The sequence below is a fragment of the Fusarium phalaenopsidis genome (assembly GCF_050370095.1).
Source record: "Fusarium phalaenopsidis strain FUZ10S chromosome Unknown contig_32296, whole genome shotgun sequence".
NCBI classification, from domain to species: Eukaryota; Fungi; Ascomycota; class Sordariomycetes; order Hypocreales; family Nectriaceae; genus Fusarium; species Fusarium phalaenopsidis.
The window spans coordinates 3,205,194-3,223,408 of NW_028145408.1; the positions used below are offsets into that span (position 1 = coordinate 3,205,194).

Here is an 18,215-nt window from a genome sequence, read left to right on the forward strand (position 1 = left end):
AGCTACAGCTGGACGGCTGGCACAAGTATCTACCGTCGTCACTTGTGTTTCGCAAGCAGCTCATGGCGTTGTACCAGGTAGCTGAAGTTCCTCGCGCCCAATTCTTGCAAGCCCAGTTCTTTGCTTGCAAGGCCTCCATTTCCTGGCCAGCTGTTTATCAAATCATCAGACTGGGTTTCGTGGATGAGGATATGCTGCCATACTGCACCAAGTTTTTTGACGACTATGTGTCATTTGTCCTGGCTGCTACAACATCGATGCAGACGTGCATGATAAATACTTGGACCTTGGTCGCGAGGTAACGTACATGATTCAAGATGAGGTTGGCAGGAGGAGCTAATGCATAGTATCCACAGCATCTTCATTATCACTATGGCGGCCATTAGAGCCATTGATACGGATGGAATGAAGGAGCTTTTGAACCCGCAGGTCTTCCACTGTTTCTCCCTTGCAGCTGAGTCTTTTGCGGTACTGTCTCCATACAGCAAGTCTCTGGCAGCACTCGCAGAGATTATTCAAGAAAGGGTAGAGCACACGCGGTATAGATTAACCTCAGAGCAGCATATATAGTTATGTTATGCATTCAACACCGTCAAGAGCGATATGAAGTCCATTTTGAATCACCTGTTGCCAGCCCAGTGACTGCCCCTTGTGGTTTTGCCTACAAACTCCATGAATATGCTTACTCTGCCTTTAAGCCCTCAAGAAAACGTCGACGAACGTCCTTAGCATGTTCAATGTTCTTCTTCGCACGCTCCCGCGAGTCCCGAGCACGCCTCTCCAACCAGGCATCCCTATCCCGCACAAACGCATCCATCCGCTCCCTATTCTGCTCCACCATGGCTTTCCTCTGAGGATCCAGGTTCTCCAACTGCGGCAGTGCAGGGTGCGTACCAGCCGGAAAGTCAGGCTTGCGAGGAATTCGCTCTTTGACTGGCAAGATCTCGAGCTTCGGGCCCGGCAGAGTCTGGTACCAGTACGCCGTGGTCGACCAGTCATCTCGCAAATGGTTCGCATGCCCTGTCTCCATCGTGACGCGAATCTTCTTGCTGAAGCGCACAGGATCCGCGAGGTGCCACCTGTAGCTAACTTGGTGGTTCGGCACGTCCTCCTCATGTATGATAGTCCCGCAGAAGGGGTACGCGTTCTTCTGCATCCCCCAGCCCTGGCTGAAGTAGTCCTCGCCGCCGGTGCCGTGCATCGACGGGGGCCAAGTGTCGTCGTCGATAAAGATCATATCGTCGCCCTCTCCCCACCACGTGCCCTGGAAGTGCGCGACGCTCTGGTTGCAGCCGATATACTGGCCCACGCCCTCTGTCTCGAGGATGACGTAGTTGCCCTTGCCGTCGAGGTTGGGCACCTGCGTCTCCAGGCTGTTGGTCTGGATGCTCTCAGGGGCCCAGCCGTTTGTGGGGTTCTCGCGGCGCCAGTGCGCGTGGAAGAAGAGGGTGTCTTTGCTGAGAGGCTCCGTGAAAAGCTCGTAGTCGATGTAAAAGTATTGAATGTAGGCTTGGTCGTTCTGATTCTCAATCTCGATGCGGGCCCGTTTGTTGAAGGGCATGGGCAGATAGCAGTTGAACGCCGCGGCGCCTCCAAACTTCTTCTCCTCAGGCGGCTTCACAGACACGGTAAACGGAAGGGACTGAAAGTTGGCAGCCATGGAGTGACCTAGGCAGAAGAAGTCACCAATAGGTGCCAGCACATTCGGCGTCTCCGAGTCATCCCAGTACATCTTGATGAGCACCTTGCGGTAGTAGTCCGGGTCGCTGACCTCGTAGTTCAGGCCCAGAGCGTTGTGCACCTCCATCATGGCCACCCCGGACTTGGAGTAGGGGATCAGACCAGGACCAATAATGCGGCGGCAAGTCTGGACGAACCACAGATGGGTGATGGAGCCAGGGCCTTCGAGGTCAGCTAGGACAGCCGTCTCGCCGGGCTGAATAACCCAGGCATCTTCGTTGAGGCCGCTGTGGTCCCAGCTGGAGACGCGGCCGGTGCGTGCCGTTTTCAGCTTCGCAGCGTTGCTGAGGAGGTCGCTGCCGAGGGAGGAGCTGAAGTTCATGGTGTTTTGAGGTTTCTAGTGGTGATTGGTTGGGTCAAAGAGTTTGATGATGCCGTGATGAGTCGTTTAATTGTCAAAAGCTGGTTTATATACATGGCCATTGTAGCATCATCAACGATGGCCGGGTGGCCGCTTCGCATCATGTGGAGACAAAGATGCGCTGTCTTGTTGCGTTGATGTTGGCTCACGCGTGTAACTAGGCTTCTTGGTCGTCGCATGTCTCCCCTATCCCGATCGTCTGACGACGCCAGGGAAGCCAAGGGAGAGACGCCAAGTGGGGAATTCCTGAACACAAAGCTGATATGATTGGCTTATCAGCGTTCTATGAAGTAGCTTCGGGACACAACTTTATCTCCGCGATGATGCCTGCAAGCCGGGTTCGGCATGGCTTGGTGTGGCAGATGGCAGGCCCCGCTCAACCCCCTCACTGAGAACCGCCCAGCGGGCCATAAAGACATATCGCGGAGATGGACGCACATTCCCGAGCTGTCATCCTGCCTCAACTGCCTCAGAACCAGGGATGATGGAGACTGATATCCAGGACCTGCCCGTTGTCTCCGACAGCCCCCCGGCTTCTCGTTCGGGGACATCGCGGAGACGGACCCGGACAGCGACGGCGTGCAGCACCTGCAGAGCGAGGAGGACCAGATGTGACAGTCGGAAGCCTGACTGTGGATTTTGTCGTGCCCGTGGGCTTCAGTGTCACTACGAGCAGAGCGAACCAGCCCCTACGTCCAAGTACGATCATTGTTTTTACGCCCTCATGACCCTTGCTGACTCGCACTTGTAGAGTAAGGGTGGAACTCGCCGCTATCAACCGGCGGCTTGATCACATCACCAGCGTCCTGTGCTCTACCCAGCCACCCCCCGCAACACCAGGGCATGTGGAGAGCCAAGTCTTCACTGGCGAAGAGAAACTGCCCTTCCAGCTCCTCGGAACCGGCTGCATGATGACCATTCTCGGCCTTGGCCCCGGCTTCGCTGAGGAGCTTGCCACACTCGAAAGGCACGCCGCGTCCGTTGGCACTGGTAATTCATTGAGAGTGCGTCTCATCCAGCAAGAACAAGCCTTGTCAGCCCTCGCCGCCTTCTCCGCACACGTCCACATCTGGTATCCAATACTCCGCCCGCGCTTCTCAGAACGCTACCTTGGCATCATCTCGGGGTCTTTGCCGCCAGGCTCCGAGACATGCATGGTTCTGTTGGTTGCCGCACTTGGTGTTCTCGCACAGCAAGACCACGAGCTAGGCGTATCCTCCCGCGACGAGACTAGCGAGCTCTACCTTGAGGCCGCCATGGCATCCCTACCGGCAGTACTCATCGACAAGAGTGTTGAGAGCGTGCAGTGCCTAGTGCTTCTGAGCATCTACCATTGCTGTCTGTCCAAGCCTTCCCAGGCATACGACTACGCCATGATTGCCTCATTCAAGGTGCAGAACCTATTGAAGTACGTTGGTGATGACGACGGCGAGGTCTACGAACATGTAAAACGAGCGTACTGGGCGGTGCTGCTCCTGGAGAGCGAGCTCCGAATTCACTTCGATGTCATTGGGAGCGGAATCTGGGACCATGATGACAAGGTTTCATTACCAGACAGTCGCCGTGCATGGCAGTTCGATATCGAGACAGGCTCGCCGCAAGGCTCGACGACTACACCAGCCAGCAACATATCACCAGACGGTCCTCCTACAGACCAGACGCAATCATATTTTCTGGCCGAGATCTCCATGCGGCGGATGCTGCACCGTTGCAACACGGCAATTCGCCGAACACATCGGGGGGAGATCGTCTACGCTCCGAACATTGCACTGGAGCTAGAACTGCAGCTTGAGGAGTGGTATCGGTACCTGCCGGAATCTGTGCTATTTCAGAATTCCGAGCATGTTCCTGACAGCACTCACATGTTTGTTGAGCCGCTGGGAAACTTTCTCCGAGTGCAATACTATTGCTGCAAGCTATCAATCTACTGGCCGGCAGTGTACCAGTGCATCCAGGATGGTGTGGCCACAAATGAAATCCTCAAGCATTGCGAAATGTTCTTCCAGGCGTATATCCGGTTAATGCCGAGTCTGCTAATATGCATTCGTAACTGCATCGTCAATCGCTGGACGCTGTATGGGTCTATCTTTATGACATCCATGGCTGTCATACAAGCGGCTCGGACACCGTGTCTCGGAGATGGCTGTGTAGTGGACTGGCCTCGGCTTCTCGTATGCTTGAAGTCGACGAGCACCATGGACCGGCGGATTGTGGGGGCCAGCCCTTCCTTGTCGTTGATGGAGAGTGCTCTTGCTCAACGTCTAACTGAGATTGAGAGTTGGTTTCATGCATCAGATAAGGTACACTAAGTATGCTAGACCTATGGAAACAAGAGGTTTATTCTGCTGTAAGCGAGTCGATGCTGGTACATACTTTCTTTGCATCCAGTCCATCCCAGACTGTCACGCTTTCAAAAACGGCACTACCTGCGCTGCCATTTGCAAACGCTGTGATCCCGCTGTTCTCCTGGCTATAACTCTTCGAGTACACCATGGTGGCTAAGGCAAAACGGTCATTGGCAAAGATTTCAAGAATATCTCCGTCAGAAAAGATGCGCAGGTGCAGCTTCTCCATCTTGAAGCCATTGTCCTCCTTCCGAATCAATAGAGTAAAGGGCCCAGCATCCGGGCATTGGTTGATTGTTGCGTCAGTTGTTGAAGCCTTGCGGTCGACAATGATCATCTCTGTGACGGTACAGAAAGTAATGGCTGTATGGATTGACAGGTCCTTGTTGTGGCGGATGTTGAAGCCCACGGACTCGCATTCCGAATGTATCGAGATGACTGCCTCGAGCTCCCAACTCGATGACTGTGTCTGGAAAACTGTCAGATGTGCCAGGCCATTCTTATCCGGCAGCATCGCTGTGGTTTCCAGCTTGAGAACCCTGGTACATGCTTCTTGGAGCCGAGTCATCTCGTCAATGGGCTTTACGCCAAGGGTGAGAATGGTCATAGAACCATCTGCCTCGGTCTTGGCTTCAAATGGATGACACTCTGCAAGAGTGCCGCGAAGGGTCCTCTCCACATTCGGCACCCGAAGCAGAAAGATCTCACGCGGAATAGCAAGAGAGCCATTCCAGCCCTTCCGCTTAGCAGCTTCAAGAGGGATATCCTCCTCCGGGATCCATGCGTAGACAACATGGCGCTTCGAGACGGGATCAACGAACGAGTTCGCAGCGTAGAGGGGGCCGTGATCAAGGTAGCCCCCGTGCTTGTACCCGAACTTGACCCCGTCGTCGGCCCGAGTGAGGTTGCCCAACATCCACACCTGACTTCTCACGGTACGCGATGGAGCCCCTGCAGGGTGGCCGCGATTCTTCACATGGTCCTTTTCCACGTCACCTTCAGCACCGATGATGAGAAAATGGCGACTCTCTGAGTCTGCATGCAACGTAACGATGTTGGTGCACTCCCAGTTGACCCCGTAGTTGCCAGACCACTTCTTAGACGGCTGAAACCTGGCTGGCATATCGACCAAGGGGCCGAGATACGTCCACTCTCCAACGTTATTATCGTCAATCGTGTATAAGAACGTCGTGGGTCCCACGTCCTGGATTCCACCGGAGATCAACCCATAGCGAGTCATGGTACTCGAGCCCAGAGCCTCACTGATAGCTGGCAATCGTGTCACATAGGGATCTCGGAACCCAGTAACTCGCAGTCCAGCCGGCTCCCCGGCCAAAATTGGGTTTCCCCGTGGCTTTTCCCATGTCACGGCGCCATCATGTGAAGTCGCTATTGCGAGACCAGCTGCATCGCGTGGGTATGGTGGAGTACTCCAGTGGAATGGGAGATGCCTGACAGAGGAGTAAGCCACTCTCAATGTTTTATCCCCGGCATCAGCGGGGGGAATCCAACAGCCGGTAAACACGCCTTGAGAGTCATAAGGTTGATCTGGGGCGAGTGCCGGGGATGCCGAGGCCGACGACCAAGTCAGCATGTCCTTGGACACCGCGTGGCCCCAGGACATGTTTCCCCATTCGCATCCGGCTGGGTTACCTGTGACTTGTGTAAGCTGACTGGTTGCCAGTGTAAAAAGGGTGAAATACATTGGTAGAAAAGGTGGTATGTTCTTGTCCATGGATCGTACCCTGGAGCGCATGGGTCGTTGATCCAGGTGTTTGTGAAGAAATGAAATCTGGGCTGCTCATCTTCGGCATTGTCCGCCATTTCGGCACTTCAACCAAAATGCAGGAGAATAACAACCAATGTCTTTGGCTATCTGGCTGGATGCCTGCAATCGTGAAATAAAAGGATCAGTCAACAGACTTTGATTCTGAGTGAGGATTTGTCCAGTATTGTTAGAAGCATATTTAACGTCTGACGCAACAACCCTTCCCTCATCACGTCTCTTTGGCAGTCGTCAGTTACATGACCCTTGATTGGTCATTTGACTTTATGCCAATGGGTTCAACAGGCTTACATTATCCAAAGGCAAGAGACCCAAGTTAGTCTAGTGCTCCTTGCATAAAAACCCTCAGGTTGACAGGGTTCGCGGAGCTATCTGGAGCTCCGCGATGGACCCTCAGCGCTAGTGCCAAGTGCATGTCTTCGCTTCCGCCATCAATTGCCTCAGAGCTTGTTTCGGCTTCTCCACTTGCATCTCCAGAGTCGACTGACTCGACTGTGTGGATGACCTGACCAAACTTGGAGCAGCAATGTTCATGTCCCCCGGATTTGCATGCGACTAACCCCAGACCCCGCATCGATAGACCGAGTCATTGGGTCCGGTTAACTGTCGCCCTTCTAACTTGTATAAAAAAGACGGTTGGATCCTTCTCGAGATTGATATCATCTCCGGAACTTCAACACAGCATCAGCTTGCACTTGATTCTTATTCACTGACTATTCAGTTGACTCATGAGCGACGGCTTATCCTCAACATGACTTTGATTCACGGGTAACCCCATTCTAGCCTATGGCAACAGTGATCATCCACTGACATCTAGTTTAGAGTCGACTACTCTGTGGTAGATCCAGCCAACAAATGGAAGATTCTCAAGTCGCAGTCAAGATTCGCCCTCTGGGGTAAGTCACTGAAAATCCCCTCAGTCTACATTATTCAGTATCACCAACAACCGCACCAGCTCTGCTCATCTCGTCCGGCGTTGTCATGCAAGGCTTCGACATTGTAGCCGGCGGCCAACTCGCAGCTCTACCCGCCTTCAGAGAGAAATTCGGCATCCTTCAGCCCGATGGCAGCCACCTGATCCCCGCGCATTATCTCTCAGCTTGGAACTCCATTGCCCCGGCCACCGAAATCGTCTCTACCTTTATCTTTGCACCTCTCCTCGACAGGTTCGGCCGCAAATGGGGCATCCTTGCCGCATCTCTCATCTCAGTCGCCGGGGTCCTCCTGCAGCAGCTCGCGCCTGACTGGCGGATGCATCTTGCTGGTCGTGGCGTCAACGGCATCGCTATCGGCATGATGTTTACGATTTCGCCGCTGTGGATTGGAGAGACGTGTCGTCCTGAACTTCGTGGCTTCTTTCTGTGCTTTTTCAACACCAGCATTGTCTTTGGGCAGTTTGCCATCGTGATTGTGTCTCAAGGCAGCAGTCATATTTCAGGTCTCTGGCAATGGTGGCTTCCCGTGGTCGCCATGTACTTCTTCCCTCGTAAGTCGAATGTCTAGCTCCTGGTAACAACCAAAGACTAAGAAGAGTGAATAGTCATCTTGACCCTAGCCTGGCCATTCTTCCCCGAGTCTCCCTACTGGCTTGTCCGTCGCGGCCGCAACGCCGATGCAAAAAAAGCCCTCCGTCGCATCTACGGGTTTAAGGAATCTGAATACTACGGCATTGAAGTCTGTCGCATCGAAGAGGAGATTCGACTCACCAACGAGAGACATGGCAACCTTGATGACCTCCCTCCTCGCAGACTGTTGGGTGTCAACGTCCAACTCGAGGCCGAATGCTTCAACACAGCGAACCGCAAGCGCACCTTCACCGCCATCTTTGCAGCTTCGGCCCAGCAAATGATCGGCGCTACGTTTGTCATCGGATACGCGACGTACTTCTTCGAGCTCATTGGCATAAAGGACTACTTTGGGGCCTCGGTCGCTTTATACGTCGTCATGCTTCTTGCCAGCACTGCCGCGTTTCCGCTTACAGAGATATACGGCCGCCGATTCTTGATCGTGGGTCCGCAGTTCATGCTCTGCCTCATGCTCCTGATAATCGGAGTCTTGGGGTGTGTTCCAAACCGGAGTCAAGCAAGCTGGGGCATCGTGGCCTTGCTGTATGTCTGGGCGTTGATATACCAACTTTCCATTGGTGCCACAGGCTTTGTGCTCGCTTCAGAGATCGCCACGATGCGGCTCAGGGCAGCAACTCAGGGCCTCATCACTATCACCAACTCTCTTTGGGGCCTGATCATGCAGTTCACTGTCCCGTACATGATCAACCCTGACGCTGGAGACCTGGGCGGCAAGGTCGGATTTATCTTCTTGGCTACTGGGCTTATTGTAAGTGCTGGTGGGTGGTACTTTTTCCCAGAAACTAAGGGTCTTTCCTTCGAGAGATTGGATGAACTGTACGCAATGAACGTACCACCAAGGCATTTTAAGAGGACTGTGGCTCTGCTTGAGGATGAACGGAGCCGGTCGAACCCTTCCCATGCGTTGCGCTCTGTGTTAGCCAAGGAGGGAGAGGTCTCTGTCGAGCATGCCTAAAGAAGTCGATCAGGCAGTGCCTGTTGTCTTGGCGTTCTCTAATTTACGGATGTGAAAGCATTCTGCGAGGCTCAGCCAATTAGAGGCCGTACCATCACCAGGAGAGCAAACATCATAAGTACCTATCCAGGGGTAAGTTGACGGTCATCGCCGACCATCGCAAAAGCCCGAAAATTGTGTTCTAGAAGTGGATCTCGGGGACCTCTTCGACTTTCCTTAAGTAACCTCCGCTTATGTCTTTAAATACATCATGCCCAATGGAGTGGATTGACAATGTTCGGCGATTATGGGCCCTCCACTCGCTTAAATCGGACATCTCGAGTTTGACAGGGATGATGCAGATGTTGTTCGTGAGACCCAGACAAGGATGAGGCTTCAATTCAGCGTAGGGAATGGGGAGCTGAGACAGTGAACTCAATTTAAAGGCCAGGCCGAGTTCTGGGCATTATGATGATGAAACAGCAAATACAAGCACCTCCTCCAATCGTGGGATAATCTTCCTGTGTGCATCATGGCATTTTTCAACTCTATTTCCGCCTCCGCGGTCTTGACCCTACTTTCATGCATTCCTCTTGCCGCTTCGCAGAATACCCCAAATGAGCACCTCGTCCTGGCTGATTGCGGCATCGGCCAGGGCCCTGATGGCGGCTCAACCTCCCGCCAGGCGTTGTACTACCAAAGCCACGTCTGGAAGGGTAACGGCGACGAGACAAATAACCCAACCATGGTGGTCGACGTGCCGTGGTCCGGCCAATATCCCTGGACCCAGCAAGGCGGCATCGATTTCACTATGCCCAACGGCGATGATTTTGCTGTCCTTATCAAGGCCGACGTGAAGGACCCCAATGATGCAGGAATCGCAGCTCACGCTTTCGAATCCGACAAAGACTTGACCTGTTATTCGTACCACAAGGATAAGGTCTACCAGTTGGCCGACGGCACGTGGTGCTCGAGCGCATATATTTGCAACCACCTTGATAAGGCCTACGCCCTCCCGGGCGAGTCCCCCCCAAAACCCTCCCCTAAGCCGACAACCCCTGAGCCTCAGAAAACGGAGATCCGGGGCTCTACGAATGCCGATTGGGTCGAGTTCTACAACAAGCCGGCCGCACGCATTATGGCCACAGCCCGAGATGCCTTCAATGAAGATAGCTATAATTGCGACACCACTAAGCGCTCGATCAGTGACAAGTGCACCATCAGGTGGGAGTGCTCTGGCGACCCGGCGACCAACGCCTTGGACAAAATGGCCTCTGTTTTTGAAGAACTATCGAAGTCCTCAAAGTTCACGAAGGAGCGAGAGGTAAGTACGGAAGTCTGCCGATCCCCTGACACGCGCCCTGGCAGGGAAGGGTCATGCCGCCTGTATGAGACGAAGGTCGATAAGTACTTCAAGATGCCTAGCACCATCGAACTGGTTATGCGCAACCTTCCGAGGCCCGGATCCGGTGACAATTCCAACGAGCATGGGAGGATGAAGTATACGGTTGAATGCGAGGCTTCGGTGTGGGAGTGCACTCTGTGCAAGGGCATTGGCAAGGCCCTGTCCGTCCCTGTACCTTCTGTCGGGTTTGCGGTCTGGCTGGGGTGTACCGCCTGTTAGAATGTGTATTCGCTGGGATTGTTAGAGTGCTGGTCTAGCTTTCTTTCGTACCGTCTTGATATGTCTTAAATCATTCAAGATACACTTAGCAATTCTTATATTAACATACCGTTCAATTAACTAGCTATTTTCTGCATTGCACTACACTAATACTTATGACGGTTATACAGTTCCTAAGGGATAAAGTAGTTATACGAGGTGGGTGTTATGCGGCTTTGTCTGGTCCCGCGAAGCAACAGGTTCACATGCTCCGGCCCTTTCAGCGGGGTATCACAAAGGAATCCTCTGTCTTTCGCCACGGCTACCATCATACTTAATCCTAGCAAGCTTCAATCGCGACACAACCATAAGGCTTGTTTTTTTATTGTCTGCAATGATGACAAGAGGCCATCAGTCACAATAGCAAAAAACATAGTGATTAACACATGATGGTATCAAAACCCAATACCGAACCATAAGGCTTTCATAACCTAGAGCTTGGCCTCATGGTAGCCGACCTGTTCCGTTGGCCATGCCGAGACATTACATATATAAGTCCCACAACAGCAACTAACAATATAATAGACAACCACAGAGGTTGTATCTCGATATGGTCTGCAAACCAATTCAGCAGATACCCGTCCAGACCATGCCACGATCGCCCTGCCCTATGTTGAATCACTGATCTTCCATATTGCTCCTGCATAACACTCAAATAGTGATTCACCGGGCTGCGCATGCATACATACTGTAAAAACGCGAAAGTGACCATCATTGGCCCTGTGGACCAGAAGACTCGAAGATACGGTAGAAGAATCCGGCTCGAAGCCGAACCACTGCGCCGCTTCGCCTCCTCAAGAGTCCATTGGATAAACGCCGATCCTCTCTCAGCCATGAAGAAATGATTGCTAACCCCAAGGGTTCCCGCGGTAGGAGCAAAGATAGCTTGCAGATTGAGTTGGCGTACACAATCTATCCTCTCGGTTGACATTGGATGGACATCCAAGTCTGCGTACATCCCCCCTTCCGCGTGGACTACCACGAGTCTAGCCATGTCTGCTCTCTGTATATTATAAGAGTAACCCTCGTATACTGGGAGCAACCAAGGGTATTTAGCCTTGATAAGCCTAACGATGTCGTCCTCGGCCCATAGCTTAATAGTATAGTTCATGGCTTCAAACGAAGTCTTCCAAGACTCGTGTGACGTCTCTGTAGAGTAGGTATGAATATCGGCCGTTTTCCATATTTGATGGACAAGTTCGGGAATGCTCGAGGCAATTCTTGTCTGAGCATCGCGTGCGGGATCGGTTTCGGTTTCGGGCAGGGAGCAGGCCTTGATCAAGTCGATGGACTCTGACAAGGGGCTGGCGAAGGCAAGGTCCGTCATATAGCTCAGTTGGTGAAGCACAGTGATTCCGGCCAGAGATATTCCCAAAAGAGCAAAGAGTTTTGGTGATATTGTTCGAAAAAGACGCCTCATTCCGCATTGCAGGATCATTGTGAAGACAGACTTTGGATGAATCGAGCCGAGGGCTGAGTGTTCGCATCGGCCATGGAATCGTAATGAAACCAATGACGGGTAGATATTGTGGGATTTGGAAGCGGCAATGGGCGGTAATGTCGTTCTGGGTACGATATCGAAGAATGGCGGGTCCCGGCTCGCGAAACTCGGGTGATGAAAGACGGAAAGTCGTACTCTAAGCGCGTTTGCTTGACACCTTGATAATATGTTGAGAAGGAGGAGAGACTGTATAAAAGGTAGCAGGCCAGCAGAGGAGAAGCTGGAGAGACTTCTGCCCCTGACAGCCCAGCCGCCATCAGTGACCGCCGCATTCACGTTCTCAATGAAGCATCCGTTCTGATTAACCAGTCGACTTTTTGGATCTACGGTGTCAACTCTGATACCAATTTGTCCGATACGACATTCAGGGACTTTTGTCTGTCAGGGGCTCACAGTTTGCAGGCAACCATCAATATGATGGGGCTTGGGGCTGTGACCCTTGATCGTCACCGTTAGTTCTGGACATTTCACTGACCTGACACGGTCACGGCAGTCGGCACCGCAAGCCTTGGAGAATGGCCCATCCTCTTGATGCTAGTTTGAGCTAGTTTGAGCCCGTTTATCATAGACACAGCTTGATGCCAGGATTGAGTTTGATGTCTGCTTTTCAGATCCTTCTCGAAGCCGAAGGCGACAAGCGGATTAATGACTTCCCTGCGGAGATAGAACCTTTCGCACTACATGTGCTGAGGTACTCTTTTTCTTTACACCAGACGGTATTCCGAGACGGGTTGCACACTCGCAGCCTCCAGACATACTTCACCTCGTCCTCCCGTTGTGGTTATGTTATCCTCAACGACGAATCCAAAAGAGCCGATCAGCCACAACAGCAAAAGGCACAGTTATCAATACATACGGGAATCAAAACCCAATACCATAAAACAACTCAACTTCATCCCCTTCAGCTATTGCCGTGACGATGATCCCGCCCCCTTGATCCCATTCGTTAAGCATTTGCTCAAACACACACCGCGCCGCCCCCTTCTGATACGATCGCCGCCTGGGCCTGAAAAGCGCTCACGAAAACGAGTGCTTGGCACCTAACATGATGCTTCTCAGCTTAGAGTCGGTTTTTGGATCAATAAATAACTAGAAACCATTACGTCTTTTCATCTGACCTGCAGAGTGCGAGACGGGTCCATATGGTTTCTTGGCTCAATTTCCTCAAGGCACTAAGCCCAGGCCCCTTGTATCCGGGAAATTCCAGCGCGTTTTCGCATTTCGTTTTCTTTGCCTTAAGCGAAGGACTGCAGTCTTTTCAAGGGCAGGGGCTCAGTCATCGTGGCCCGCAAACTTGAACACATCATCTGTGCGACCTCTGTGCGCTCTCTGTGGGCACACACCCACCGTGAATTGGATTGCTACAGGGCTATCATGTCGGTAGAACTGACTCATAATCGTGCTAAATTTGGAAGCATCAAACCAAGCTCCCAAATCAGTATTCTTGATTAAAGATAACAATAGTGCTCATTGCAAGTTACGCAATGAGGCCATCAAGGCATGCTGGCGGAAGAAGAGTAGCGGGGCCTAAAGCATCCACAATTTGTTCTAGAACACGGAGTTAAGGTAAATTAACCTCACGCGACGGAAGGCTTACTACTTACGTTACTTTATGTTTAGCTTTTAATGACGTCGAGTGCGGAATATTTGCCCCGACAACGCTGACTCTAAATTATGGTTTGTTTGACCGTTTCACCAGTTATTGTTTCAAGCAGCAGTGCTTGGAGTATACGCACGGACCAATCAGAGGACACCTCTTCCCTCTAACAAACAATTGTGGCGAAGCATCACCTGAAACGAGAGGACCTAAAACACTGCCACAAAATCTCTCCCCAACCTCCAACGGCATTCTAGACGTCAATCTAACCGCGCCCAAGCCTACTTGTAATGGTACAATTCAAATCCCCTCTATGCCTCCAGTGACATGCTGTATTCCTCAATTGTCACGACACTTCTTCGGCGTAGGCTGGTGCTTTCCTTGTCAGGTTAGAACCTGTAACTAACCGTGTACTTTACCACTTGGCAAAGGGGGGTGTTAAATCTCTGTTCCACGGCAAATGGATTGGTCACCAAAGCACCGAGCTCAAGGTGGAGTGTTTGCATTTTTAAGGAAAGGCAAGACTCATCAGTTTGCTTCTTAGTCAAAAGGCTTCACAAGGCCAAGGGGCGGGGGCCTCGGAGCAACTCAACAGAAATAATACAGTCGTAACATCAGTTTGCTTCGATTTGTAATATATGTGAAAGGGGGAAGATTTAGACATGATAGTTTCATCGGGTTGAGTTATGCCAATTACTTCTTGTTCCTTTAGATGTACGTTTCTTCTTGACTGTTAAAGAACACAGCCCATAATCGAGATACAGACCGTGTTAGCATTGGGATATGATGCTGTGATATGTTGATAATTTGTTCTTTGTCATAATTGAAGCAATGTGTTCCTTATTATAGTTGAAGCCCGGCCCTTAATGGGTTAAGTGAGCCAGAAGATCGTTATAACTGAAGCCCGACCCTCGACGGGATAACTGGGCCAGAAAACCGTAGGTCTGCAACAGGGTAGCGGTGCTATACCAAAGGCGTCGGGCCGATATCCATGCCTCGTCGCCACTCAATACCAACGACAACAGCCATTGCCAACGCAGTCTTTCAGTCTCTTTGATACTGTTAAAGTATGTCAATGAGCGTTGATTGACCTGGATGCTAACCTTGATCAGGCTAGTGTTACGCGCAGTCACGGAGCTACCAGTCAAGAGAGTTAATATCCGGGCCTGCATGTACGCATGATGCAGTGGGTCAAATTTTAAAATACGATAAAAATATTACCCGTTGGCTCATGTGGGGCGATAGCCCCACATGAGCCAACGGGTATCATATTCACTAATTGAGTGGTTGTAATTGCTTGAGGGACCTTGGAGGTTAGATCCAGACACGGCAGACCCTGGGAATCCCATCCGTGCATCCGCAGCCAGCACCAGTCGCTACAAGACAACACGCTCATAGCAGGTTTATAAATAATACGTAGAAGGTGCCCCCATAGATCTCGTTGCAACCTGTCCCATTACCTTCAAAAGGAGTCAAACCCCATTCTCCGGTTAACCTAAGCTCCTGTGGCTAACCCACAGACCATTGATCAATTATGGTGCCCATCTTCCACCAAAGCACCAAAGCCAGCGAGCTCGTGGCCTGGTGCGCCCACCTCATCGCTGAAAAGGCCGCTCTTATTACCGGAATCTCCGCTGGAGGTCTCGGCAAGAGATACACCAAACAAATCGCCACTGCGAGCCCTGGCCTGTTCATTCTGGCGGGCCGTTCTCTACCAAAGTTGGAGGTTATCAGGGCTGACTTGAATGCCACACATCCAGACATTAAATTTAAAGTCATTCCCCTAGACCTGCTCTCGTTCGCCAATGTCAGGAAGGCCGCCGCTACTGTTAGTTCCTGGGACGATGTCACTCAAATTGACCTTTTGGTCAACAACGCTGGCATCACGGAGGGGTACCATACAGCAAGTCCAAGGATAGGTTTGAAAGCCAGTTCCAGACTAACCATCTCAGCCACTTCCTCTTCACCAATCTCATAATCGACAAGATCTTGGCCTCTATATAGGGCCCCGCGTATTATGACCGTTTCTAGGATTGTGCACCGTATTGGTCATACCCGATGGGCGGATTATAACTTCGGTGACGGAGAACAATACCAGAGATGGCTGTCTTACGCCCAGTTGAAGATAGGCAATGCTTTTATGGGGCTCTTATTTGCCGAGAAACTCGGCTCCCGAGGCCTTCTCTCATTCCCTATGTGTTCCGGTACTAGTTATACGAGCCTCTTGGCCCACGGGGTGTCTGACCTGGCTGATTTTGCCGCCGACCTTACTAAGACTGACAACATCTATGGTAATAAGTGGGGCTGCGGCATGGGCGAGCTTCACTTCAAGGACCCGGACCGGAGGGTTAACACGCATGTGTTTGCTTCGTCAGACATGAGTATCGTTGGGCAGAACGGTACCTTTATGTCTGATTACCATATTGCAGACCAAACTATGGAACAGGTTTACCCCTGGGCAACGAACAAGATTAACGCAGAGAGGCTATGGAGGCTTAGCGAGAAACTTGTCGGGCGGGTGTTCAGTTATTAGTCACAGATGATGGCGTTTGGTGCTTAGTCTTATGCATCCTGACCCTCTCATGCCACCACTTCGTAGCTTGGGCTGCACGGCGTGTAAGGTGCCAGACACCGCGTAGGGAGGACGGAATGGGAAAAGCAACCGAGGGTAGGTAGCTTGATAAGATCCTCAGAAACACGACCCTGATCTTCCGGAAGAGTGGAAGCCCTGAATTAGATCCATACTAATTGCTTACTCTTGAGGGGTATGAGCGAGTCTGAGCCACTGTCGGCTTTTCATGTCATGCAACCCGGACTCGTTGGTCGGTGAGTTCAAATAACCCGATAGTCCGAATTAGATGTGTAGTACAACTTAGTCCCAGCCCTTGGCCAAACTAGGAAGCCATCACACGCACCTTGGAGCATCTAAGGGCTCCTATTCGGTTTGCTCGCCAGGGGGAGTCGCCCAGCGATAGCGGTGTGGGAACTCGTCCCTAAGCCCAAGGCAACGATAGCCCTCTGTAGATAACTAGGGGAAGGAAAGCCTTTTGTGTCTTGATGTCGTGAATCGCCGTCCCCGAGCTAGGGTTGAGTTTCTTGTAACTCCCCTGCCATTTTTTCAATGGATGAAATAGCACGAATCCTAGAGAGGTTGCGTCGCTGACAGCAATGTGACTGAGAACGCCATGCTCGGCGCATTCTTAAATGTTGTGGCCCTGGAAGGTGCTTATGTCTTTGAAAGATAGGTAAGTGATGGCAGCTAGTCAAGGGTTCCTAGGCAGTATGTACGAAGGTATGGCAGTTAGAACCGGTGTTGCGGTCGGCACGCTTGACTTTGCTTTGGATTCTTCTAGCTAGATTGCCTCCACGATGAAGCCCGCAACGGCGACAGTTTTGATGCGGATTGTTCAAATTACCTGATAGGATTGGATGAAGTGTCAACCCATTGGTGCCTGAACTTGCAGCGGGTGAGATCCTGTAGGCTATCATCACCAACGACGAAATCGTGTTGGAAAGTAACTGGAATGCTATTACGATCCGGTAAGCCACAGGTGCAATCAGCATAGACGACCGATGCATATTACTGATGCCAATACACGGACCAAGTCTTTGGGTCTGGTTAACTGCCACCTTTCAACGTGTATAAAGGCGATCAGGTCCTTCTCGATATTGATACAAATCCCGGTGAGTCTCTCTAAGAGGTGAGATCCAGGCCACCCCAAGAATACTTCCAAAACATGCAATGGCGACCAGCCGGTGAGACGGATCCTTGTCGGCACTAATAGCTTTAAGACGATTCCGGAGCCCATCGCCTGGGGCATTCAGTGGCTTGAGTCTCTCGTCTGTCAGCAATTCAGTGCCGGCTTTGCCAACCTTCATGCTAAACATGTTGTTGTTAAAAGTTCCTGAATGGTGCAGATGTGTAGGTGAACGAGGGTCGAACTGGGCCATGATGTCCTGGCGGCCCCCAAAGGCACCAAAACTGAAGCCGCCACCAAAGTGTTTGCCCATGGTTGTCACGTCTGGGGTGGCATTCAGCCAGCCCTGAAGACCGCCATAGAAGAACCTTGATGTAATAGTCTCGTCAAAAATGAGGACAGCACCAATCCTCGCGGTCGCTTCACGAAGATACTCAAGGAAGGCCTGGTCTCGAAGCTTGGCCTCTCCAGCACCTTGCATAAGTTCCACGATGACAACGCCGATTTCTTTGCTGTCGTGACCCTCGAGCACGGCTTTAGTCCTCTCAATATTATTGAAGCGACCAAAGACATAGTCGTGCGAGACATTCAATGGGTTCTTATATCCAGGAGAGATAAAAGACATGGCGCCTCCATGGTATGCGTGTTCGAAAATAAGAACTTTGAATCGCTGCGTTAGGTTCGGCGCAGCGGCGACTGTGTAGATATTCGCCTGCATAACCGGATTCGGTCCACCCTTGGAAACCTATCAACAAGCAGTTTGGGAAGTTGGGCCTAAGAAGGATGAGGAGAACCGTAGCCCAGGCCCCCATTGGCAGTGTCTTCCTTTGCTGCTAGAATCTTGGGATGCGAGTGGCCATAGATTCCAGTAAAGTACTCAGATACATAATCGATATACGTTGCTCCATCGATCGAAGTCAACTCTGCTCCTTGCCCCTTTGTAATGACGAGAGGGAGCGGATCTTAGATAAGCGTGGCCCTGGAAGTTCCTCCAGGGAGATAAG

The 18,215-nt window shown here is 51.6% G+C and overlaps 6 protein-coding genes across 6 annotated transcripts; 3 read left to right on the forward strand and 3 right to left on the reverse strand.

The window, feature by feature from the left end:
- Nucleotides 1-682: 682 nt before the first annotated feature.
- On the reverse strand, nucleotides 683-2,062 carry LRP88_06568 (glycoside hydrolase family 172 protein; the record flags this gene model as incomplete). Its single annotated transcript, XM_083243106.1, has 1 exon — nucleotides 683-2,062. The coding sequence occupies one exon, from the start codon at nucleotides 2,060-2,062 to the stop codon at nucleotides 683-685; it is 1,380 nt and encodes a 459-aa protein (XP_083102042.1).
- An 845-nt stretch (nucleotides 2,063-2,907) lies between these two features.
- LRP88_06569 (fungal specific transcription factor domain-containing protein) lies at nucleotides 2,908-4,410 on the forward strand (the record flags this gene model as incomplete). Its single annotated transcript, XM_083243107.1, has 1 exon — nucleotides 2,908-4,410. One exon carries the CDS (start codon nucleotides 2,908-2,910, stop codon nucleotides 4,408-4,410), a length of 1,503 nt encoding a protein of 500 aa, XP_083102043.1.
- Nucleotides 4,411-4,438: 28 nt separating this feature from the next.
- Nucleotides 4,439-6,151, reverse strand: LRP88_06570 (glycosyl hydrolase; the record flags this gene model as incomplete). The annotated part of the gene is made up of 1 exon (XM_083243108.1): nucleotides 4,439-6,151. One exon carries the CDS (start codon nucleotides 6,149-6,151, stop codon nucleotides 4,439-4,441), a length of 1,713 nt encoding a protein of 570 aa, XP_083102044.1.
- An 832-nt stretch (nucleotides 6,152-6,983) lies between these two features.
- LRP88_06571 (general substrate transporter) lies at nucleotides 6,984-8,773 on the forward strand (the record flags this gene model as incomplete). Its single annotated transcript, XM_083243109.1, has 5 exons — nucleotides 6,984-7,000; nucleotides 7,055-7,067; nucleotides 7,115-7,128; nucleotides 7,270-7,718; nucleotides 7,788-8,773. 5 exons carry the CDS (start codon nucleotides 6,984-6,986, stop codon nucleotides 8,771-8,773), a joined length of 1,479 nt encoding a protein of 492 aa, XP_083102045.1.
- A 511-nt stretch (nucleotides 8,774-9,284) lies between these two features.
- On the forward strand, nucleotides 9,285-10,376 carry LRP88_06572 (uncharacterized protein; the record flags this gene model as incomplete). The annotated part of the gene is made up of 1 exon (XM_083243110.1): nucleotides 9,285-10,376. One exon carries the CDS (start codon nucleotides 9,285-9,287, stop codon nucleotides 10,374-10,376), a length of 1,092 nt encoding a protein of 363 aa, XP_083102046.1.
- A 6,770-nt stretch (nucleotides 10,377-17,146) lies between these two features.
- Nucleotides 17,147-17,836, reverse strand: LRP88_06573 (uncharacterized protein; the record flags this gene model as incomplete). The annotated part of the gene is made up of 1 exon (XM_083243111.1): nucleotides 17,147-17,836. One exon carries the CDS (start codon nucleotides 17,834-17,836, stop codon nucleotides 17,147-17,149), a length of 690 nt encoding a protein of 229 aa, XP_083102047.1.
- Nucleotides 17,837-18,215: the final 379 nt, after the last annotated feature.